General features: G+C 47.0%; 1 protein-coding gene across 1 annotated transcript in view; it reads right to left on the reverse strand.

Annotated features, from left to right (window-relative positions):
• LOC135808153 (uncharacterized) overlaps positions 1–26723 on the reverse strand; it is a 91026-nt gene that overhangs the window by 26953 nt on the left and 37350 nt on the right. Inside the window, exons 11-16 of the mRNA XM_065321299.1 lie at positions 24045–24198; positions 20658–20906; positions 12282–12551; positions 10299–10450; positions 8089–8248; positions 48–281 (exon numbers count right to left, since the gene is read on the reverse strand). Coding sequence (XP_065177371.1) covers positions 48–281; positions 8089–8248; positions 10299–10450; positions 12282–12551; positions 20658–20906; positions 24045–24198 — 1219 coding nt within the window. The remainder of the gene's footprint in view (positions 1–47; positions 282–8088; positions 8249–10298; positions 10451–12281; positions 12552–20657; positions 20907–24044; positions 24199–26723) is intronic.

Consider the following 26723-nt stretch of genomic DNA (forward strand, 5'->3'; position numbering starts at 1 on the left):
ACACTGCAAATGCAAGATGGGTACGAGACCCCATAGTAATTACTCACCTGTCTCTGGATCAAAAAGCTGGGTGTAGATGCGATCTGTCTGGGAGCCACGAATGATCATTGAAAATGCGTTTCCTTGCGGGAGAGTGAGTACAGCCTTTCCATCCAAACAAGTATGATCTCGCCACTCCATCATGGGGTACCAATGCTCGTCAAAATCAGACCAGCGATAAAGATGAAAATCCAAACCTTCGCTGACGTTCGCAGGGCAGTCATAGGTCGTTTCCTTTAGCTCTGAACAATGAAGACAAGGGTATTGGAACAATGGCAAACATTGGGAAATGGAATGTGTAGTCAAACAGCACCATATATTGTTTTTCAAGCTGCTTTTCTCCATTTCTCGGTCCATGCAGGGCTATAGGTGACGGACTGTACTCCATATATAGCTGGCGGAGTGATGTGGATATCTATAACAGGGTGTCGTATAGAAAAGAGCAGTAGATAATATTATGTTAACCTATTTTCGAGATACCCCTTGATTTACCAGATACAGGCTGACCCACCACCTTCCCTTCAGTTTGAGGCTGGTTGCAACCCTTTTTCACTGGCAATGGCAGAGACTAAAAGTAATCTCATGCATTACGATGCATTCTCTTCATTACTGGGTCGCAACAATGCTCCTAAAAGGTCTCTGGGCAGCCCAAAAATCCTCTCATTCCAGGAAATGAACCTTGTGCCATGGAAAATACAGGGAGTATATACACACAACACATAATACATGTATATACATACAACACATAATACATGTACATGTCTATATACATACAACACATAATACATGTACATGTCTATATACATACAACACATAATACATGTACATGTCTATATACATACAACACATAATACATGTACATGTCTATATACATACAACACATGATACATGTATATAATACAACCCAGCAGTACGCTTGTACGTGAAATATAAACCGACATACAAACCGAGGCGAAGCCGAGGTTTGTATGATGGTTTATATTTCACGTACAAGCAAACTAGTGGGACGTATTATACGTATGCTGACCTTCATACAAACTGACAGTCAACTTCTTCCTGTTTCTATGGTGGCCATCTATATGGGGTTTGTATGGGGTTTGTATGAGGTATGAGGCTTATATGCCCAGTATAAGCCGCCAGCATGATGGGCAAGTTGACTGGAAGTTTGTATGAAAGGTCAGCATAAATGTATATATACATACACACAACATAATACATGTATACTTCCTCCGTTAACAAAACTCCGTGATGGATTTTTGAGGGGCTGATTTGGGCACAAACTGCCGTGCAATGAGTCGCAATCACTTTCTTGGCCTTCCCTGGCATGCCATGAAAGAAGTACGATGCAAGGAAATCGACCTTTCACAACAAGTCGAGCGGAATTGATGGTTGCGCTGTGGAAACGTAGGTGATGACAGTCATGGCGAGCGAAACTGAAATACCACTTCTCCGAGGTGATATTGCGCTGCTTGGCCTCTCTACCACTTTGGCACTAAGTGAGTTGGAGAGCGATAGAGAGCGATAAAACGGAGCAGCGAGCCCACATAATGAGCGAGTGAACAAGGAGCTGCTCCGATCGCACGGCTCAATGAAAACTAATTCTGAACTCAAGCTCTTGTTCAAACTGCGCAAAGCCCAAATTCGAATGCTGATGACCATGCATTCTTTCAGAAGTCTGCAGTCCGATGCGAGTCTCATGGCTAAAGAAAGTCGACTGGACTTGCTAGCCGGTACCGTTCAGTGCTGGCAGGGGTATCCATTAGCGAAAATGGAATCAGTTTGGCTGTGCCTTTACTCCTCGTTTCGCGGAGTTCTGGAGAGCGAAGATGAAACCAGGGAGTCGTAAAATATTTTTCACGACTCCCTCGTGGAAACGAGTAATCACCATCGCGGCGGATCACGCAGCTTGAAAGCCAACTAACTTGAACGACGGCGACATCAAGGTCAGCGGAGTGTGATCAAAGAAGCCGAGGCAAGGCTGAAACGAGCTGAACAACGACTCGAGAGAAATGACGACTCGCGTGCAGCAGATGACGACTCGCGTGCAGCAGATGACGACAGCGACGCAGGTCAAAATGAGTCGAGCGAAAGCGATGCAAACTGAACTCTCTGCTCTTTCCGCCAACAGTTTCTCTTGTAAAGACGCTGTACATAGGCCGATTCACCTTCGTCTAGTGATTTACAGTCGATACAAACTGTTCTTGACCTGTTCTAAGCGTTTCCATATCCATCAAAATCCATCACGAAGTTTTTGTTAACGGAGGAAGTATATACATACACACAACATAATACAATCATGTATATATACATACACACAACATAATACATGTGTATATACATACAACAGGCAGGCACAGTGGGTTGGTCTAAGACCATGATTGAGAAACGAGAGGTACCAGGTTCAAGTCTTGCTTGGAAGCGGAAGGATTTTTCCAACCGTGCTGCGACCCACAGTTAATTGGGAACTCGTGGCCTGGCATGAGTAATACATGGATGTGGCAAATGGGATTGAGGCCTTTGGCCTTTGGTTGGTGGATCTGATCTATCCTCCCCCACCGTTTAGGAGCCGCATCTGACGCCTGATCATGGGGTGGTGGCGTCCCACGGAAGCGGAAAGGTGGTTCTTGACCAGGGAGTTGTACGACTCCTTGTTCTTGACCTGCCCGTTACGCGAACCCGTCGAATATATTTTTTATTTTTTTATTATATACATACAACACATGATACATGTACACACACCATGATACATAGTCAACTTTGCGTATAACGACACTCGGCGGGACACAACACTCGGCGGGACACAACACTCGGCGGGACACAACACTCGGCGGGGCATCAGAAACGTGTCCTTACTCGCAAAGTGTCCTTATACCCGAAGTCTCATTACATGTATTACACTTAGATGTGACTTTGCTGTGGGCATGGAAATTCTGTGGTTAATCGCGAATTGTTGTTATATCTAGTGTTGAAACGAGCGTATCTATAACAAACGAGCGATCGGTTCCACTAACGAGCAAGCTATCGAGCGAGCTAACGAGTTTCATTGATGTGGCAAATATGTTTTTTTGAATGTTTTTTTTTCTAAGTTACTTCGAAGTAGATTTTTTTCAGCTGGTACAAATCATCACCCCCGGCATTTGGGATTGCTGCTGCTTCACTTCGGACTTTCTGATTGGTGTCGATATGTCTTTTCAGCGCCGTCGTTGAGTAGCCTTTGTAAGAATAGACCATTTTGCAAAGATTGCAAGTAGCCCTGGTCTTCGCTGCATCGCGGGAGAAAACTTCCAAACGACTGAGCGTAACTTTCACTCGAATGGAGAGGTGACCGAACGGCGAAGCATATCCTGCGACAGGTCAGCAGATGCGGAACAAGACATCAGTAGAGTCCACCAAAGCTGCAACGACAACTGAAACAACTCAAGTGTCGTGCAGTCACCGTAACTGCGAGTGATTTTCACTTTGCTGTTTGCTCGGGACAGGACTCTCGATCGACCAGGGAGTCGTAAAATATTTTACGACTCCCCAGTCGACATGTACTGCCATGTGTACGGAGTGCGGTGTACGGTGTTCGTTAGTGCAAACGAGCTGGCCGCACAAACGAGCCGAGTTTCTGGCGAGCGAGCTAACGAGTATCCGGTGAGATCGTTTCAACACTAGTTATATCCGCAGTCATTTTTAGCGAAGTTGACCGTACATACATCTATCATGACGAACGTTTCTTCATGGATCAGGCAATGCGGAGACAAGAGTTTTATTAGTGTGGTGAAAACTGAAAAGTATGAACGAAGTGGACATTGAACTTTGAAATAACAAAATACCATATCATGAGTATCCCCAAAAAAGTAGAGTTCTTTTATTTTTTCAAAGGTGGCCAGCACTATATTACTAAACGGGACTGTACTAGTATTGGAGACCGTACTTTTAACTTATGATAATGATACTTTTCAGCTGTAGATGCCTGAAAACGCCCCCCAGCTAAGGTACCAAGCAGGACAGAACGGCACAAAGATGATTGATGGGTAAAAAAACAAAAGTAAAGTGGATCAAGATACATGACATTGTATACCCGTATACTGCCCATCACATCATTATGGCATGTACCACTATTATAGACGGGTCCTTATATACCCTATACTGCCCATCACATCATTATGGCATATACTACTTGGTCCGCATCAGCAATATTGTCGCTTATCTTTTGACAATTCGAACTTAGCCTTTGGACATGAATGCATGCACTTGAAGTGATAAAACTTGGTACGATAGACGGTAAGGTATAGAATGACAACTAGCTGTGAGGAATTTATTGTCCAAGGAAGGGTTCCTACTTTTTTCGGTCCTCCTCGTTGCTGCTCTCGGCGCTGGTGACAAATATTTTTGCTCGGGATAGACTCTCTTGCTTTTGCAAGCTCATCTCTCTTCCTCTCCGCTGCCTGGCTATTTTCTAAAGAGAAGTAGATCGTGACGGTCGCCTTCTCTATAGGACTTCGCGTGGGCGGCACGACAGCCTGTGTGGTTTGAATCAGACGCCGTTCTTTGCAAGATTTTATTTTGAATGACGACGACGCGTACAGTACTTGCAAGATTTTATTTTGAACGACGACGACGCGTACAGTACTTGCAAATCTCCACGACGCGCTGGATACTCCGAGCGTTGAGCTGGAGGTAAGGGAGTTGCGATCTCAGCTTGACGAGCGATCCATGGGGTGAGCGATCTCGGCCGTTCAGCAAATTGGAGCTGATTCCGAGTAACCGATTACTTTCTTGTGGCTTGCACTGCTCTTGCCTGCACAGCGTAACAAGATAATCTATGATGCGGTGCTGTATCAATCAGAATCACCTACCTGTCGCTCTCGAAATCCACTCGAACTCTAGCTAGACCTTTCAGGTACTAGTAAACTAACTTACTAACCAAAATTGGGATGAAATGGCCTGCCAAGTAAGCATTGGCGACATATCAATAAAGCTTAAAGATAAGCGACAACATCGCTGACGCGGACCAAGTACTATTATAGACGGGTCCTTATATACCCTATACTGCCCATCACATCATTATGGCATGTACTACTATTATAGACGGGTCCTTTTATATTTTCGATCCACGCTCAACATGTACTACAATTGGAGACGTCCTAGTATTAGGGCCCTCATCAGACTACGTACAAAGAACATCCAGTACAAAATCACATAAAACCTAAAAGGCAACATTTCCATGCCTGCATTCAGACTACACATTTTACATGCAATATACAGGCAACCTTTGACCCTACAAAATTGCGCAAGGGGTCTGGGATGTGTGAAAGCAGCGGGCAGTCGTACCCGGGTACAAAGTTTGTACGACTGCCTGGTAAAAGTATGGTAAATGCAGGAAAGTTGCCTTGTACAAGGGTTGACACCCTGCCTGAAAGGATTGGGCAGTTTTTTTAGGCTTCCCGCCAGATTCTTTCTGTTGTCTTGGAACCTTCTATGTAAATGTGACTTATAGGCTGTTTTGTACCTAGTCTGAAGAGGGCCTAAAGATGTGTATGTTTATCAGGGACAATACGGTGATATAATTATTATGAATAAGCCACGCGGAGACAACAGTTTAACGAAAGCGATGAATAATATCAGTTCTGCGGTCATCCCACACCACAGCGAAGTCCCAAAATTGATTTGGGAAAAAAACTCTTCCGAGATTTTGTTGTTGTGTGGGATGACCGCGGAATTTATTATTATCCATTGTTAATATAATTATTATGTTCAGAAAGTGGTGGACATCACGCAACTGCATTGTAAATAAAAGGGGGTTTGTCAACTGACCACCCCTTTATTCAGTTGCCATTCACTCCTGGCGCATGCGCTGGATGAAAAATTCTTTAACGAGGGATGTCGAAATATTATTGATGTTTTGGGCCAGTCAGAACAATTTACAAGGGGCAAACCTGGCCTTTTATAAGGAAAGCAAGCGAGAGCGTATGTATGTTCATGTACAAAACAAACGAAACACACAATAGTCGTATGAAATTGAGTGTATAAAATACTATGAATTCGCATGTACAACAGACAAGGAAAAGTGCGCCGAAAGAGTGGGTATGCAAGAACTCAGCAGCTAAAGCACAGGAAATATGTATACGAAGGTGTACACCGCAATCATTGTGTGTACAACCCTGTACAGACACAGCTAGATTTAGCAGTTTCACTGTGAGGGTGCTAGAGCCTTCAATGGCCATCCGAAGGAGATATTAGGGAGGTTTAGCGACTCGTGAACGAGAGCAAAAACGAGTGACACGTTACCCATTGCGTTTAGTTTTAGCAACTCGTTCATAGTCGATAAGCGCTAGCTCTAGCACTTGCACGGCAACGGTCTGTGCGCTAAAATGCATGCTGGCAGTAGTTCGGATCTTGTCCAGAGCGTGTTACGAGCGACACTTACTCACAGAGGAAATCAAAATAGTTTGGCGTCGCGGCTGAGCTTGTCTTAACCAAGCCGAGGAAGTGTCTCCAAATCATGCGCACCACGAGCTTTCCTCATCTAGTGCGAAGGAAAAGCAAGACTACCGGTATTTCCTCCTCATCAATGATCTCGCCGTAAGTCAGAAGGTGGACAAGAGCCTCGAAATCATCCACCAGCAAAAGAAAGAAAAGAGTAATGGTTTGAACTTCAAGTTGAAGCTTCCCTCTTCTCAAATCAAACTCTTTTTGAATAAAATCTCCACGCCGTTCGTAGATTGTTAAATAAAATCAAAACAATGGATCTCTAGCCAGCTAGGACTTGTATGCCAGAATGAATAAACTGCCTCTGATTCGTACAGAACAAGTCCAGAAGGGCCAGATTGCGGCGGAAAACGAGACTCAAACCCAGGCGTTAGTCACTTGAGTCGACCACGGACTCGTACTCGTTTACAATTAGCTAAAACACTCTATTGATCTCGGACGACGCTCTCGAATCTCGATGGACTCCCTGATTTGTATTCTGGCCGTCCGTGTCTCCACAGCCAGTACTCGGGCCTCAAAGAAAATCACATCTGTGCTCTTGATGGTTCCGTGCTGCTGGTGATCAGTACCCATGTGTTTACCCCATGGTTTGTCGAGCATCCTGTGACGTGCTTCATAGTGGTGTTCCTCGAAACAGTCTCTTGCATCCCTGAAGGTCTCACCGACATACCACTTCCGACAAAGTGCACACTTCATTATGTAGATAGTGCCGGGAGAATCGCACATGCAGCTCGGCAAACCAGAGGAGCATGAGATGCAGGGGTTGAGCGGTCTTCCTCGCCTCCGCTGTTCTCAGCGCCTCACTCGTTCTTGTGTGACGCTGCACTTCGTTGGATTCAGCGCTGACTTCACGAGGGCATCTTTGAGGTTGGGAGTATGTTCAGACACCACATTAACCGGGAACCCCGAGCGCTTGACTAATTGTGTTTGTTTTGTACATGGGCATACATACGCTCTCGCTTGCTTTCGTTATAAAAGGCCAGGTTCGCCCCTTGTAAATTGTTCTGACGATGGGTGACTGGCCCGAAACGTCAATAATATTTCAACATCACTAATAAGAGAATTTTTCATCCAGCGCACGCGCCAGGAGTGATTAGCAACTGAATAGAGCGATTGCCAGTTGAAAAAACCCTTTTATTTAATATGGATGAAGAAATTCCTTACAGGGTACCTCACTTCAAACTCTCCAACTACGGTCTCTTCGCTGCATAAGTTCACTTCACTTCCAAAAAATAATAATAATATTAGATACCAATGGAATGCACCAAATTTTCGGGCCATAGTTGGAGAGTTTGAAGTGAGGTACCCTGTAATGTGTGAGTGACTGCAATGGAGTCTGCGAGTGCTTAGAAAAGAAATTCCTTATTGATTTTATTGAGATTATCACCAGGGGAAATTGTCTCAACAATGTTATTTCACTACCATGCTACCACTGCTGTGGATAAATGAATTACAGAAAGACGTGTGGGAAGGGTGGGGGGGGGGGGGGGGAGGGGCTGCTGAGAGCATTATTTTTCCACAGAGAACTAGCAGCAGAGAACTAGCAGCAGAGAACTAGCAGCAGACACTTACCATAGACTCCACATTGACCAGCCAGGGCTTCATGGCCAGTTACACTGTTTATCAGTTTGAGTGTATAGGTGTATACACCGGGTGATATACTCTCCACTCTGATCAAGTCAGTCGTGTTTATAGTCAGATTTAATGTCCCCTCCTGTGCCATTGGTAAAGCCTGCAGGTATTAAAACAGACAAACAGCAGAATGAAACTCTCCACTTCACCAGCCCATCATCATCATAATCCAAAACAAGTAGGGCACCGTTCAAATAGTTTTCTCGTTTATTGCATACAAACAGAAACATGATTCAAACATCATTACAATGGTTTTACGAACTTTCTTTCTTGTGGCGTTCATGTGTTAGAACCCATGACTAAATGGTGACAGGACAAGCAAGAAAACCAGTCGAAGTGGAAAGTAAACCTGACTGTCACAACAATACCACACCCCCCCCCCCCCCCACCCCAGCGTCAAAGTTATCTGCCCTCATTCAAAACTCACTGTGTTTATGGCAGTTAGAGCACAGAGCACAGAGCACAGAGCACTCCGTCCGATAATCCTTTGAGCCGGTTTAAAAAATCCTTTGTCTTGTCTAAGGCCGCGGTCTCACCAAGCTAGGCCGCGGTCTCACCAAGCTAGGCCGCGGTCTCACCAAGCTAGGCCGCGGTCTCACCAAGTTCAGCCGTTTTGGCTTGCGCTGAAAGTGGATTGCGACTAGCCAGCTGGCGGTCACACCAAAACTGGCTGACGCGGGTTTTCCCGGGTTTTCTTTATTTGGAGGTTGACCCCTGTGCCCAGTATACGTGATTTGCGTATACACTACGTCCTAATTTTGAATCCCCACGTAGGCCTCGTCGTGGATGGAAGTAGAAGTAGGGATCTGGAAAAGAGATAGAAAGAGAGAGGAGTAGAGAGAGAGAAGAGCGATTTGTCACAGTGGATTGAGAATGGATTCGGAAACGAAGAGCCGCATCGCTATCTGTATTCTATTATGTACAATGGTGATGATCCGAATAATTTCCCCTGAGAATCACCTCACTTTGCCGATGGTGACAAATACCAGGCTTTGTCGCCGGAGGAAGCGACACATTTCGACTTTGTTGATGAAGCCGATACTGAGGAGGATCTGCTGGCAATCTTGCCCTTGACAATGTTTGGCAGGAGAAAACGGCGTTTTTGGTGCGCCCTTCGCAGTCCCGGTGCCTGGAACGATGACGTTATCCAGCACTGGGCCACCATATACTCAATTTTATTTTTGATCTTCTTGTCGTCCAGGGCCTCCAGCCAAGCCGGCACAGTGCCCCCGGCCCCGGCTTCATTCGCAGCAAACTTTTTCAGTTCTGCGAAGATCCAGGCTCATTTGCTCGTATCCTTTTTCATTGTCGTCTGATATCGCGTTTTTGCTTCGTACCACAGCTCGAGCAATCGGCGCTCCAGTCCCACGCTCCAACTATCCATGGCTGACAACGAAAACCTTCAAACACTTCACACAACTACAATACAAGAGAAGAAGAAACTACCTGACTACAACAAACGTCAGCTCTTCAACTCCTCTTGCACTCTTGCACTTCAGCCAAAATTACTCAACCACTTTCAGCTTTTCAGCGCTTCCAAAAGGGCTGAAAGCTGAAAGTGGCTGGTGCCCCGATTTTCAGCCTTTTCCGTGGAAACCTCAGCCGAAAAAGCGCTTTTTGGCTGAACGGCTGAATCGGGCTCGGTGTGAGCGCGGCCTAACACTTCATTGCGATCGGTTTCAACAGGAACTCTGAGCTCCGCGGACGAGATCTAACAAGATCGAAACAACTAGCTGTCCGGAGATTGAACATAAGAAAATGCACATTTGCTGTGAGAGCCAAGGAAAGAGTGTGAAATATGTTACATGTTCTTTTGAATGCATAACATTATCACATTCTCTCTATTGCAAATATGGGTCAGGTTGTCGATTCCCATCCAATTAGGGACTATCCCCACCACATTGCTCTTTCTTCAGTCATATAAAGTACCACATGAGGTACTCGATGACTCGTGTGATACAGCTCTGCTCCCGTGGACATCGAGCACTCTATCTACAGCTCTGCTCCCGTGGGCATCGAGCACTCTATCGTGGCATCATTTGTTCTATTTATCACATTGTTAGAGGACGGAGAGACAGACAATGTAAGGGGTAAACAAACAGAATAAGAATGGAACAGAACACAATATAATAATATAATAATTGCCTTACTTCACGATAAACCAATTGCCAAGTGTCAAATCGGCCTTGCAGATGGTCCGCTATGTCGGGCATCACCAGATCGATTGTAATTTCTGACTGACCAGGAGTAAAGATTATGATGTCTTCCTGAATACCATCAGGCTGATAGGGCACAAATTCATCTGGGATTCACCAAAACACACAAATCAAATGCAAAATGTAGAGTCCAACGTATTGCCATTAGACAGCTTGGTGCGGAATGAGTTAGCATGAAAGGAACACACTCAAGACCTAGGGGACTGGGACGATTGCAAGTTCAGAGCAAGAGTGTCAACTTCCGGCATGCTTTTAAAATACTTCTGGTTTCTGGAGATCACTGCGAAGCATACTCTCAAGTCACAGTTGAATGGTTTCTGGAGATCACTGCCAAGCATACTCTCAAGTCACAGTTGAATGGTTTCTGGAGATCACTGCCAAGCATACTCTCAAGTCACAGTTCAATGGTTTTCAGTTTCCTCTGAGACAAAAATGCGATAATACTCATAAAAAGGACACACTTCAGGCTCATGAATGGTTTTCATTTATTATTGCACAGGGATATTACCTAAAGAGTGCATGAAACCAAGAATGTGAAAGTCAAACTGGAAGCAAAATTCTTGGATTGCATCATTATAATCATTATAGGGGTCGTCGCAAAAGTTTTTTTGTCGTTCCTAAAACGAACATGATTCGTTTGGGGGGGGGGGGGAGGGGGGTGAGGGGGTGCGAGCCAAAATCGCAAGTCGACCAACACTGTACAGATGACATGTACATGCATGCAGTTTCCGTCATCCCGCATAACAAGCTGTGTTCGTTTCAGAGGGAGGGGAGGGGGTCCAAGTACGAAACGAACGATGGACGACAGAAAACTTTTTCGACGACCCCTTAGTCATATAATGAGCAGAGGGGCAGGATTCAAGCAGGTCATTCTACACGCTATGGCTCAGCTGCATGCACCATGCACTTCACGCTGCTCATCTTCACCAAGCATGATGCAATCTTGACCAACATGATGCAATCTTGAAAGTCAACGTGGCAGATAGCCATGCAGAAAAGTCCAAAGCTACACATACGTATTTCTACTCCAGTCATGTACTAGTGTAACTGAGGTGCGGAAACCGGCAGATTCATGTTCGTATAGGTGAGTATCATATTCTCCGGAGTAAAAGCTGCACTTTAAACAGTAAACACCAAAAATCACCTAAATAAATTGGTGCGGCTTAGGCTGCGTTTACACGACAATGCACGGCCAGTTTTCCGTTTTCAGTCCCGCATTTCTTTTTTCGCTTTCGTGCGTTTACACGATCAAAGCTGATCCGAGGTGGTCTCCGTTTGTATCGTTTTCGCGCGTCTACACGGGAGCAAAGGATCCGCAAAAGTTCGTCATGTGCAAGTGTTGTCGTGGAAGCACCAATCACACTCAAGCAATAGTTGAGAACAGGCCACAAAACAACACTCGTCACATGTCGAAAATTATAAAAACAATTTTTTTGATTGTCGGATCCGTGTAAATGGCCGAAAACGAAACACACGGGACGGAAAACGAGTCCAGCATACCGTTTCGACTGTTTACACACCCAAATCTATCCGGCAGAACATTTCCGTTTTCAAATTCTTCCACCTTGGCCAGCGTTTTTGGTTTCCTTCCGTTTTGGTGTACAACGTTTACATTTTGCTCTTCGTACCGTGTAAATGAACCATGCATCTGAAAGGATTTTCTTGTGTTTTCACCCCCAGCGTTGTCGTGTAAACGCAGCCTGATACTCCGGTGCAACTTATACTCCAGAAAATACGGTATATGGAAAACACCTCCATATTAGGAGGTGAGTAGATGAAAACAGCTTCATGTTAGTAGGTGAGTAGATGAAAACAGCTTCATGTTAGTAGGTGAGTAGATGAAAACAGCTCCATGTTAGTAGGTGAGTAGATGAAAATAGCTTCATGTTTGTATCAGGCACGATAATAGTCTCTTACCATCTTTGTATTCTGAGACGTCAAAGTTCACGCACAGCTTGTGACTAGGTGAGGTTGCCAGCATCTTTGCAACATGGAACACCTCCTTGTTGACGGGCACCAGTACAGGCATTGTCTCAGCAAATATTGGTGGTGAATGTTCAGTTTTAGCTACCTCTTCAAACTTGCCTCTTCTGGCATTGTATTCAAGTATTTCAGTGGCAAGATGTGAGTTCGCCAAGTTAACATCCATAATAGTCTGGAGAACAATGAACTTTGAACTGACACCAGCTGCAAGGACAATACCAAGCATGTACGCATATGACACAGATCATGAGTATCACAAATACCCGTACAGTCAGATTTCTTTAACACAGCTGTATCCGTGGGGCACTGAGAATGCTACTGAATTGCTGAGGGTGTCGGAATACCGAACACCAACACACAACGAGCGAGGACGAAATAAAATAATTATTATAAAACCTTATTTTCCGTGCTTTCTATCAAGGGAAGTTTATCAGTCTGCAGGGTTCGCAAGTTGGAAGCATCAACAGTGGTTGCTCATTCCATCAGAGACTGGTGCGAAACGAGGGACGTCGAGGTAATACATTGCTCCGTCATGGAGTCGAAATACCTTGGCACCTCGCATGCCTGAGTCACTGTGGCTGTGGAACATGAAGAGCATGTACTAGACAGAGCCTTCTGGCCCGAAGCCATCAGCCACTCAGTACGCACGTGGCGTTTTGCGGACAGCCCCAAAGTGACGAAGCTAGCTTCCAATGAGTAACCTCTCTCCCTCCTCGTCCACTTCACCCCTGCGCCTCTCAACGCTCTTGCCCCACCTTTCTTCCCCATTCTATACATGTTGCTCCTCACCGACTTACAATCAGTGCCCTTAATGCTCGCTCCACAGCAAACGAGTCGGGCGAACTCATTAAAATCTGTGAGGATCACAAACTCAGTGTACTAGGCATTAAAGAGACCTGGCTAACTCCCACACAAGCTTTCCACGTGCCACACTCTGAATGCTTCCGTCGTGACCGACCTGTTTTAGAAAATAGACAAAACCGTGACCCACACAGGGGATACGGAGGAGTTCTCCTCCGCTCGTCTGGACTTGGCAGCTGCCTAGACCTTATCGCAAGCAACATCCCTAACCAACTCAACCACATTCAACATCTTCCTCCTCTCCGTCGGACATCACACCGCAATCCCTGCCGCTGGATGACTGCATCGCTGAAAGCAGCTATTAACGTCAAGAGTGATCTCTCCAACATCTACAGGAAATACCCATCCCCAACAAATGTCAACAAATACAAACACCAACGTAACTGTCCCCCAGGGTTCAATCCTTGGGCCACTGCTATTTCTCCTGTATATTAATGACCTCCCCGATATTGCCCCTGGTGTCAGCCTTTTCGCTGACGACACAGCTCTGCTTTGCTCCAATGCTTGCCCTATACGACTGCACGAAGCCATGCAAGATAGCATTGGGAAAGTTATAACCTGGATGCATGATTGGAAGTTGCAGCCAAATGTTGATAAAACGGCAGCTATGTACATTTCCCCGTCTCCCCCTTCCCTGCCACTTTGTTTTCCTTCTTCAAGTGTTGCTATTCGTATTGTTGAAGAGCATAAGCATCTTGGCGTTATTATTGACTCTAAATTGTCGTGGTCACCCCATGTGCAGTATGTCTGCAAGCGCACAAGCTCCATCCTTGGGGCTCTTCAAGCCCACTGTAGACATCTTCCTCTTTCTTGCAAACGCTTGTTTTATCGTTGCTATATATTGCCCTTACTTGACTACTGTGATACTGCTTGGTCTGGCATAACTACTACTGTATTGAACAAGCTAGAAACCCATAACCGCATGCTCCTTAAAATCTTATTTAGCAAAGATCGTCGCTTTCCCTCCGCTAGTCTTTACGAAATTGCCAAGATCAGTCCCCTTTCCACTCGACATAAGTACCACCTCTGTGTTCTCATACATAAAATATTACTAAATAAAATACCCTTGCATATGCAGGCTTATAATTGGTTCTCCGAAACACGGAATACCCGGAACTCACTCAGTCTCCCACGCGCTGCCTCCACCCTATTCACTAGATCCCCGATCTTTGCTGGCTATGTGTTTTGGGCAACATTACCAACGCAGGCCAAGACCAGCACGTCGATGGATAATTGTGTTGCTAAAATCTCTGCTCAATTATAGGTTTCATGTATATCCTGCTGGTTTGTCTCCTCCTTTGCCTGCTTTGCCTTTTATTTGTATTCTTTTATCTGTTTTACTGCTGTGGTTGGCTTTCACCCTTGTCTCAGTTTTACTGGCCGTCATCATGATGTGCCATGAGATAATGATATAAATACAAAATACAAAAACTACTTTGTCCGTTTCATCGCAATTGTCGCTTATCCATCGCAACTAAGAACAGGAGTTATTTTATCGCTCTGTAAAATTTTCCAATACGTATAGTGAAGAAGCATGACACAGGATTCCTGTCCGCCACAAGAAAAATAATTCAGCGATGGAATCGGATGAAGCAAGTCGAAGAAAGGAAGCAAGGTTACAAAAATTGTACAAAAGAAACAGCGACGGAGCGCGTTCTTGCACTCACGCTTTAGTTTATCCGACTCTGGCTCTGTATCGCTCGAGCTGATGTCACTTGAGCTGACATTCGCTGGTGTGTATAGCTACTGGCGTAGAGTATCTGACTATCTCTTGCTTTCTTCGCTTGGCGTATGGCAGCGATGGGAAAGGAACAGTCGTGGCTGTCACTTTGGCACTCGGAGGAACGTGGGCAGCGTGACCCTTGTGTCACCATTCACCACTGTGTGTTTCAACAATGTTTTTGAATCAGGCACACATCCCTCTCCAGACAGCTGTCATACGCTCTGCTGGATACGCTGACCACGACTCTTGTACTGCCGCTGCCAGGTCGGACAATGTCTTCTTTGCCACCATCTCGCCATCAGCCTGTTTGCAGGCTTGCAAGAATGCCAGGTCGTTGCACTTGCAGTTCAAACGTGGCGACTGAGCTGGCTGGCCTGGCCGTGACTGTCATGTCACGCTCTCCAGATCAGGATGTCGATTTCCCCTGCTACAGTTCCGGTTTTTGAGCTGTGCTTGGTTTTTCGCTGCAGTGAATGTGTGCATTCACTGCAGCGAAAAGTTCCCCACTTTCCCATCACAATCGTACGAATCGCGATGCCACTGGCGCTAGTCGTGATGGTTTTTTTCTTTCTGGTCTCCTTTGATCTTTCCATCACAACCTCCCAAACGAATGTGAGTTAGATATCGAGATCGGACTGGGTTTTACCTGGCAAAAGGTGCGTGGGAGATAAGCGACAATTGCGATGAAACGGACCAAGTATGTAAAATGCCTTTCCAGATCCTGCCATAGCTACTACATCCTCAATCTCCGTGCCACAATATCTCCCACAAACCCCTGTATCCCATCCCTCCCTGTGCTCGTTCGTCAACTACGAAACCCTACCAGCGCCCGGTTCATCCCTCGAAGATGGTGGGCCCCAATGGTCAAACAAGCATCTCTCCGGCAACCATTGGTAAACTTACTGAACCGCCACTTCGTCAGTGCCGGCGTACAGGTTGACCCTGATGCTCCTATTCCCACTATTTCCTCCCTAGCTACACCAGCAACTACATTGCACTCCCCGATCATCACCTCCTCGACTGTTCACAAGTATATTATAGCAAGGCTGCCTCTGAACAAATCCCACAGAGCTGATAGGATCACTAATGAGATCCTCAGGAAACTGAGGTACTCAATTGCCCGCCCACTCTCCATTTTTTTAATCTTTCCCTCTCCTCTGGCACATTCCCTTCACGATGGAAGTCAGCCACTGTCACTCCAGTGTACAATAATAAAGGCGACAAGAACAGCCCGTCTAATTACCGACCAATCTCCCTCCTGTCCTGTGTCTCCAAACTGCTAGGGGGAATAGTGTACAACTGTTTGTATGACCATATCTCCCCTCTTCTTCACCCCGCACAATCTGGCCTCCGTCGCATAATTCAAGGCCTCTGCTCTCTAAACTGAAGACCAGTGGCAGGTCTCCTGCATCTGTTTTGTTTTGCCTCAAGGCCTTTGACACCATGTCGCACAAGGGCCTCATCGCCAAACTTCGTGCTCACGGTGTCTCTGGGTACTTACTCGCCTGGATAACTAGTCATCTCTTCGACTGAAATCAGCGCATCACAGTGAATGGAACTTTATCTGACCCCGAGTCTGTTATGTCCGGAGTGCCCCAGGGCTCCATTTTAGGTCCCCTGTTCTTTCTCACGTACGTTAATGACCTCCCCTATGCAATTCCCGATATTTCTTTATTGCGGATGATACCACTGTCCTTGCTTCCTCCCCATCTCACTCCACTCTGTACCCCAAAGTTCAGACCTGCATCAACGACATTGTCCGTTGGAGGAGCACTTGGTACCTCAAGACAAATGTGATCGAAACCGAGCTCCTCCTTTTCGCCTTCCCACAGATCCAGTGCCCATCTTCCACTTTCCAGACGATCCTGGTCACCCTATCTCTGTAGCGCCCCATCATAAACACCTTGGCATTGTCATAGATCCCGCCTTCTCCTGGTCCTACCATGCTGACCATGTGTCTTCCCGAGTATGCCGATCTGTCGGCATAATAAAAAGTCACTTCTCCCATTTGCCCCAAAATTGCCCAATTAAATTTTACAATTTCCTTGGAGACAAGAATGCAATAATACTTAGAAGTAGGACACACATCAGACTCTTGAACATTTTGAAAGTTTTCACTAGTATACTTTCACATCTTATCATCAGGTGAAATACAGGCAAAATCAAATGGCCAGTAATCTACGAAAATCACCCTTTGGTGACTTTTTGGCAAAAATGAGTTTTTCATGGAAAACAACCACATATCCATGCTACTCAAATACCAAAGTTTCAGGGCAGTCTGACCGCTCCCTGCGGATATATGAGGTGCTTTGTCTAGGACACTCCAGTGCAGAATTTGGGAAAATAGCCCAAATATTTGCTGATGTTTTCTGCTTTCGTGATGCTATTTTACAGGCAATGAGAGAAGAAAAATAACTACTGTTGACATGACAATGTCGATACAAGTCCAATTAGGGCTCTTCTGGCAGTGAAGCACCTGCTGCTAGCTCTGGGCAGGTAATATCTCTATTCTCCTCATGGCAGTGTTGTCGAATCTGCTTGTAGAGGTATTCTGCACGTTGGTTGGGCAATCCTGCTGGCGGGATACTTGGAGGCGGACCAGCAGGCAATAAGGCGGCGACATGAACAGTAGACTTCAGTACAGTAATTGTGTGGTCATCCAGAGTGGTTTCTCCGAACTGGACACTCTTGATTGTATGCTCTGTCGTGTCATGTGCACAAATAAACAGAGCCTTGCACACTGCTGTTCCAGCAAAAGGATACTCAAACGTAATCCGACCTCTGACGACAGCTTGGGCTGCCGCCACGTGATGAGACACTTCACCACGTCTCGCTAGAGCTTCCAGCTTTCCCAGCAAGCAGCACAAGCTCCCGTTGCTTAGCTCCTAGCACGCCGCCAAGTTGCGAACGCGCAGGATGTCGTCAGGTACGACGTTGGTGAAGCAGTTCGCACCCTGACACCCACAGCCTTTCTCAACGTGAGCGACAACGTCTTCAAGTGTTGACACAGTCGCAGCTTGACCTTTTCGCTTTCGCTTACCGGGACCACTTGCAGCTAGAGGCTGATCGGCCTGCGCTGGCTCCGCTTCATCAACATTTTCCTCCGCATCGCTCTCTAGCGCTTCTGCTGTAGCGAGCTCAATTGGCTCGTCGTCAGGACTCTCATCTGAGCACTCGATGTCGCTCCCAAAAAAATAAGAAATCGTCCATGGTCCAGGAGGGCAAAAGTATCATCCACCGAGAAGCCTATAACGGTTTGAGCCACCGATCACCGTCTTCCACCTTCCGCCATCGTGACTGTCCAAAGACAACCTCCTGTAAGATTTTGCGCTTGGTCACGCTTCAGTGATCAATCTTTAATCGCGATTTTCTCGAAAATTTACATCTCACCGAAGGGTGATTTCGCAGATCGCCGGCCAAATGAACATGGACAACGGATTACGTGCAGCAGAGAGGTGGTAGAAACAGCGCAAGCGCATGTCATTTGATTTTGCCTGTTGATCACCTGATGATAAGATGTGAAAGTATACTAGTGAAAACTTTCAAAATGTTCAAGAGTCTGAAGTGTGTCCTACTTCTAAGTATCATAAATCATGCAGTCTTCCCCCTTCACGTACGGCTTCCCTGCTTGGTCTACAATTAAAAAAATTAGAAGGGATCTCCGTACACTTCCGCGGCATAATATTTCGTACAGATCGTTTTAAAGTCTCAAATCCAGACGTGTATGCTGCTGCATCAACTACCACTTTGCAACAGTATCTTGATGCTTCTTGGTGCCCCCTCGCACATGCCATTTTTCTTGACCAGCACCCTGCTCATTTACAGTCGCTTAATTGGTTTAAGTCAGGTGGTACCACCCGAAGCTGCGTTCGTCTCCCCCTAGCTAGGTTTACGCTATTGGTGAATTCCCCTTTCTTTTCCTCCTACTCCACATGGCTACAACTGCCTCTAAGTGTTAGACAAGCTCCAGATAAGCCCAAATTCCGTACCCTCGTCAGACAGCACTTCAGTATCTTCCAGCAAACAGAATCACAGTCACCACTTCCGTTCCATGGTTCGCAGGGCATCCCATTGCTTTGTAAGTTGCTAATCCCTTCCCCTTTTGTGTACATGCTTTTCATTTTCTTTTTTCTCTCCTTCCGTGGTTGGTCTCACCCTCTACTCAACTCGATTGGCGGTCTTGACATGCTATAAGGTGCAGAAATAAATAAAATATAAGTTTCCATGCATGGCACGGTAAGTGGAGTTAGCAACGCACCAGCATACTTGCCATAATGCAAACACTTCCTCGGCGTCATTAAAATTGTCGCTTCCCAGAGCGATTTTTCGAATTTGTTTGGTCCACTCGAATGGCAAAGAAATCAGCTAGAAATTAATTGAGGCAGCGCATTGTCGATGGACAATGCTTTAGTTGGTGGCCTCCCGCTTCACTGCACTTGCAGCTAGGGTCGACGTGTTCATTAGAGTTTGAGGCAGACCCTTCAGCACTCAACAACATGCTGAACAAGACGGGCGTTCAAATTCAGGTCAAGATTCTTAGAAACTTCGTTTTCAAGCGATCCATGCCTCCAGGTGGCAGGCGATGAAGGCAAGCTAGCATTTTTCAAGTACACTGTAACGACCTTCCAGCGGGATAGGGTAAGCAGTTCCGGACCTTCTTTCCTTGGCAAGCGCTTCGCTGATTTTGTTGGTGTTTTCAGACCTGCTGCCTTGGCAGCAACATGCGCCACCAAGAGTATATAATAATTATACTATTGGCGCCACAAGTAGTGCATTTTAGGTAATTGAGAACACTTTCTTCTTGCCATCGTCAACTTCAGCATTTTGTATTCAGGAGAGATACCAGGATTCTTATACCCGAGCTTGCAGTCTTGATAAATGCCCACGCGAACGATGTGGGACGGCACGAGCTCCAGAAAAACGAAATGCGCTCTGGGGCGGAATAGTGTGGAGCGCGATGAATTTGCTTCGTGCGGAAGAGAGCTCCGACAAATTCCGAGACCACCACGGCTTCAGTTACAAGTAGACATTGCGCAGAAAAGGTCGAACAAATGTTCGAACACAGAGAACAGTGATTCCGACAGTCTGACTAAGACGAGCCAAGTCACAAACATTGCAATGTGCGATGCGACAATTTTAATGATGCGAAGGAAGTACATGCATAACATGCATGCACTCCGAACTCCTGCGCTTCGGCACGGGACTGCGCGGAGCATGCGCATTACTCCAGCTCTCCATGCTGTTGCTTCTTGCTCTTTGCTTTGCTGCACTGACGATCAAATTGCTTGACAATCATTGCCAGTTTCTGATCACCACCACCCACCCCAACGTCTCTCACTATCATTCCATTCTAAGCCATCCCGAAAGGGAGAACAGAAAAGATCGTGGGTCAGGCCGGCATTGAGCTAAGTGCACCTACATTCGCTCGCAAGTGCATCCTCATTGCATGCTCGTGTATTGAGACGTCTGAATTCTCGCTGAGCAAGTGTTGCCCCCGTTAGCGTCGGCATTGGCCATACTAACGCACAGTGTGCTTACAATACTAGCTTTGGCATTGGCCCAGAATATTGCATATTGTATGCGGCAATTGTTGCCTATCTCCTGATAATACAACACGTAATAGCTCCCAAACAGGTCGGCTTGTTATGTGGTTGATAATGAATAATAAGGCAGGACTTAGAGATAATTCCCTCTGTTTCATTGCATAATCGTCTCAAGTGACTTACGTGCATTTGCCCTCACAACCTTCTTGTACACGTAGCGAGATTCAGAGCCTCGCATAATGTATGCATAGGAAGCATTAGGAAGGTTGTCGAAGACAATAGGAGAGTTATTGCACTGTTGCCAGGTCAACTTCCAGAACATAACCCAAGTTTGGAAATAATCAGACCATTGGTACAAGAAAATATCCACCAATTCAGCCATTGTAGCGTGGTCAGGGCAGTGGACAGTGATGCGAAGGTCACCACCAAGTTCTGTAAATGGACAATAGTAACACATGTAGAATAGCAGAGCAAATTCTATGAAAACAGTATCAAGTGGTCCATTGCGCGGAGAGCCACATCATTCTCCAACATCCTGCAACCTGCAAGACCCTTCACATGTGCATTTGTCGGCAGCTCGTCAATAGATGACTTTCAGGACTTGCCTGAAATCAGGAAAAATGTATACGGTTGCTCCCAACGATCCCACTGGTAACATACCTATATTTCGTATAACCATGTAGCTATTGATTTGAAACTTTAGAGTCCCGTTCACTATCCCAATAATACATCTTCAGCAAAGTGCGAAGAAATTGAAGAATTTATTCCATGCTTGGTATAATAAAGTTCTTTTTCTAAGGAATGGACTCGGATGGAGAGCCAAGGATTAATTTATAGAAGAAAAAAGGACCAAGGAACTACAGTCAGACCTCGCTTAACCGCACACATCCGTTTTCCACAAAACTATCCGGATAGGCGAGGGAACCGGATAATCGAACACACATACTGTATGTATGCATGGCATATGCTGTAAATCGGTAACCAACGATTTTCTTCCGGATGGTGAGGGATCCGGATAAAAGAGGACCGGATAAGCGAGGTCTGACTGTACAAGTTACGCTATAATGTCCCGCTAACACCACCAGTTACTAAACAATCAGCTCATGCGATAACATTGCACGACACTGACCGACGGTACTGACGTTCTACAACTAACTGGCTAACAGCTCTAGCACACCTTGGATGCGCACTCCAACAGCCTCACCGCTTGCGCTCACCTTACCCTCCTTTATGGTATTTCTATAACTTAGAACCTTCCAAGTTGGAAGGCTGTTGGAGTGGAGTAACTGGCGGTGTTAGTGGACATTATAGCGTAACTTGTAGGTCCTTGGTCCTTTTTTCTTCTTTTTTTAAGGAGTTTATATGACTGTTACCAAGGCTACATGAAACCCAGAGTGTGCAACTCGGATGGGTTGCTGTCATGATGGCGAAATTCTGTGATTACATCATTTTAGTGATGTAGTGCATACAGGCAGGATTCAAGCATGTCTCTTTCTGCACAACTGCACAACTGCAGCTCAGTTGTACACACTACACCACTTCCTGCCTCAGATCTGCACCAAAATATGATGAAGTCGCGGAATTTCACCGTGACAGACAGCCATGCAGAAAGGTCAGAAGCTGCACACTCATGCCACTACACAGAGGGATGCTGTATGAGTATGTCACGTGATTGAAGTGCAGCTACGTGTACTAGTCGTTTTTGTGCTTTTGAGACTGGTCCACAGGACAGGTTTTATTTTAGGAGGACTAAGCAAGTTGTGTGCAGACGAAGGTGAAGGCAATTGCCAGAACTGCCCCTGTACCCAAGTCACACATACACACAGTGTTTCTCCTTCCTCATGCAGAAGTTTAAGTTGAGAAGAAAATCTAAAAATTCTGCCATCCCAAACCCCGACCACCATCCCCTCCTGGAATGATTACGTAAACAACAGTGTTTCTACTTCCTCATGCAGAAGTTTAAGCTGAGAAGAAAATCTAAAAAACACACACACACGCACACGCACACACACACACACACACACACACACACACACACACACACACACACACACACACACACACTACTACTACTACTACTACTACTACTACTACTACTACTACTACTACTACTACTACTACTACTGCTACTACTACTACTATTGACAGCTGCCAGAATTGGCCACGCCGCTTCCAGATTGGAGGTACTGTCAGAGAGGTTAGGTGCACACACACACACACACACACACACACACACACACACACACACACACACACACACACACACACACACACACACACACACACACACACACACACACACACACACACACACACACACACACACACACACACACACACACACACACACACACACACACACACACACACACACACACACACACACACACACACACACACACACACACACACACACACACACACACACACACACACACACACACACACACACACACACACACACACACACACACACACACACACACACACACACACACACACACACACACACACACACACACACACACACACACACACACACACACACACACACACACACACACACACACACACACACACACACACACACACACACACACACACACACACACACACACACACACACACACACACACACACACACACACACACACACACACACACACACACACACACACACACACACACACACACACACACACACACACACACACACACACACACACACACACACACACACACACACACACACACACACACACACACACACACACACACACACACACACACACACACACACACACACACACACACACACACACACACACACACACACACACACACACACACACACACACACACACACACACACACACACACACACACACACACACACACACACACACACACACACACACACACACACACACACACACACACACACACACACACACACACACACACACACACACACACACACACACACACACACACACACACACACACACACACACACACACACACACACACACACACACACACACACACACACACACACACACACACACACACACACACACACACACACACACACACACACACACACACACACACACACACACACACACACACACACACACACACACACACACACACACACACACACACACACACACACACACACACACACACACACACACACACACACACACACACACACACACACACACACACACACACACACACACACACACACACACACACACACACACACACACACACACACACACACACACACACACACACACACACACACACACACACACACACACACACACACATGGTCATGGTCATGGTAAACACTGCCATTACGGTCACGTGTCCCCTTGCGGGGCCGACAATATGGAACGACGAGCGACGGCCGTTCGCTGACACACACACATACACACAGGGTCTGCATGATTACATGATATGATTGTCTAGAGTCACCACCATCTTGCAGGAGATCCCCTCGACAGGCCCAAAGCCTTTGGGAAATCCTTAAATATAATAAAATACAAATCTACTCACCAATATATCCGCAATCTCCAGCAAGGGCAGCCCTTCCATCTGTGGAGTTGAACAGCATGAGTTGATATTGATAATGTCCTTTGGGAATATCATTCATGGACAGGGACATTTCTGTCGTGCTCACCAATGTTGAATCGTACGTTGCAGAAAACACCTTAGCATAAGCAGAACATTGTGGTCCATGGCAGTGGTACAATATTCATTAACCCGACTGCTGCATGGACGATAAGTGCTGCGAATAGTGATCATGCACCCTGGCCTGAGTAGCTCGCTTGGCTAATTGAAAGTCTGCCGACCTGGGCCACATTATGTTGCTAATGCATGCACAACCCCAGTCACAGCGCACAAGTTGGTTGAGTTTGGCCGTCAGGAGGCCAGCGCAAGGTATCCGGGGCGCGGGTCTGATTCCAGCGAGGGGCAATGTGGTACCCCGCAGCGCGAGGGTAGCGTGATACCCTAAGCCAACGTGCGTGCTGCATGAGTAGCGTGATACTCGCTGAGCGCTTTTGCTGTTGCCTAGCAACGCGCTTCTGTCTTTCCTGGGGCCCCCAATGCATGTTGGGTGGCCCTGCGCATGACTGCACGTTGTCATAGCAACCTTGGAAACCTCAAGCCGGTTACCAACAAGCTAGGAATCAGACCAAGCCGCCGAATGCCCCCAAATTCTGCGTTGGTCAGCCGAATGACCTTAGTGTGGTATTCAAGCGCTTCAGCTACATGTACGTAGTTCAAAAGCGTGCCGTTCGTATGTTTGTTTTCCCTTAGTGACACCGATAAGGACTTGAATCGCATGTAGTCGGCAAAAGCAATGGGTGGCATGATGCCATAGGTGGGAGCTATAGCACAGCAACTGAGTGGTGCAGATAACTTATCATAAGTATCAGAGGCGTGCGTGCACAGTCAGTGTTAGAACGTGAGTGCATACGTCCGCGAATGGGCGTACCAGCGTGTGCGCAGCGTGTGTACCTGCATGCATGCTTGTGCGGTGTCAGACTGCGGGTGCGTGTACGCGTGCATGCATGTGTGTGTGCATGCGTGGGGGCGTGTGCGTGCGTGTGTATGTGTCTGCGGGTGCGTGTATGTGGGTGTGGCTGTGCGTGCTTGCGCGCCTGCGGACGGTGAACAGTTACTTTCCACAGCGAACATAGTTCTTGTAGCAGGCACTTCGCCATCTGCCGAGTTTCATGATCTCGGATTCGGTGAAGCCGCTCATAGCTCCTGTGGTTGCGGCTCCGGCTCTGAGGCCGTGCAGTGAGTACTGGATAGGTGGGTACCCTGCGCTGCTCAGGAGCTGACGGATTAGACGTGTGAGTCTTTGTGCAGTTAGGAACTTGCCACAGCTGTCAACGAACAGTGGTCTATTGGGCAGGTTGGGGCGTCTGGAGAGATAGGTATGCATGGCTCTGACCGGGCAAACCGTTGAGTTGGTGGTTGTGAGCCGGACGGAGTGACCCTTGCCGAGTTGGTCGGTCTTGGACTTCTTGATTGTGACCTGTATGGCCTGCGGCGTGATGGAGAGGTCTTCTGTTCGGAGGCCACCGTCTAACATGGTTGTGGCGGTTGTGGAAGTGTATTCACTTGCCCGGAGACACGCAAAGAAGCCCAGGCAAATAGCTGCCCATACCATGGCTCGGTCGGTCGCGTTGAGGTTAGACCGTATCAGGGCATTGCGCATAGCTGCCATGTGGGGCAGGAGGATTGGCTTGCTGGCGTTTTTAGTTCGGTTGGCCTGTGCACGTGTCACTCCTTGAACTGCGAGGTCCACTCTTCGCGACGAGAGATCTTTGCCGTTTTCTTTGGCAATTGCCCGGATCGCCGACACATACAAGCGGACGGTTGACGCGGCATGTTGACGCGCCAGGTAGGCTACAAACGCCAGCATGATGGTGTCTGTAATCACCTTGGTGCCGACTAGTTGGCAGAATTGGTGCAGTCGTTTCCAGGCTGTCGCGTATGTGGCACGTGTGGACGCTGACAGGCCTAGCCACTGGTAGGCCTGACCCTCCAACATCAGAGGGAGTAGGTGCTCTCGGGCACCGGAGATGGCGTGTCTTCTGCTGTGGGTGCCAGTCGGCGAAATCGGGCCATCTGAAACCGAGACAGAGAGTCAGCAATCGCATTGTCAGTGCCGGGGATGTGGGAGACTATGACGTGAAAGTTGTGTCGGGCAGCAATGGCAAACAAAGTGCGTACAAGCGCCATTAAGTCGGGGCACTTTGTGCGTGAGCGGAGCCAGATGTCGCATACGCTACGGTTGTCGCAGTGGAAGCGGATGCGCTTCAGATGCAGCTGCGGCGCCCATGTGGATGCTGCGGCCACGATGGCAAAGAGCTCCATCCACGCGATGGATCTCTGGGATTGGTGCCTCTGCCACCGGTGTTGGAGCCACCGGCCGGCGAAGAAAGCACCATAGCCGATGGCTCTAGATGCGTCTGTGTAGAGGTCCATATCGGCGGCGGCTGACCACGTGGGTTCTAGGAAGAAGGCGACGCCATTCCAGGCAGGGAGGAAATCAAGCCACCACTGGATGTCTGCTTTGGCGTCTTCTGTGATTCTGATGTAGTCATTTGGATTCGGGACCGTCGTGCTGAGATCAATGAGGCGGCGCAGAAACATGCGGCCCGCAGGGACCGCCTTGCAGGCAAAGCTGAGGTGACCTATCAGGGACAACAATTCAGA

The sequence above is a fragment of the Sycon ciliatum genome, chromosome 2 (assembly GCF_964019385.1).
Source record: "Sycon ciliatum chromosome 2, ocSycCili1.1, whole genome shotgun sequence".
NCBI classification, from domain to species: domain Eukaryota; kingdom Metazoa; phylum Porifera; class Calcarea; order Leucosolenida; family Sycettidae; genus Sycon; species Sycon ciliatum.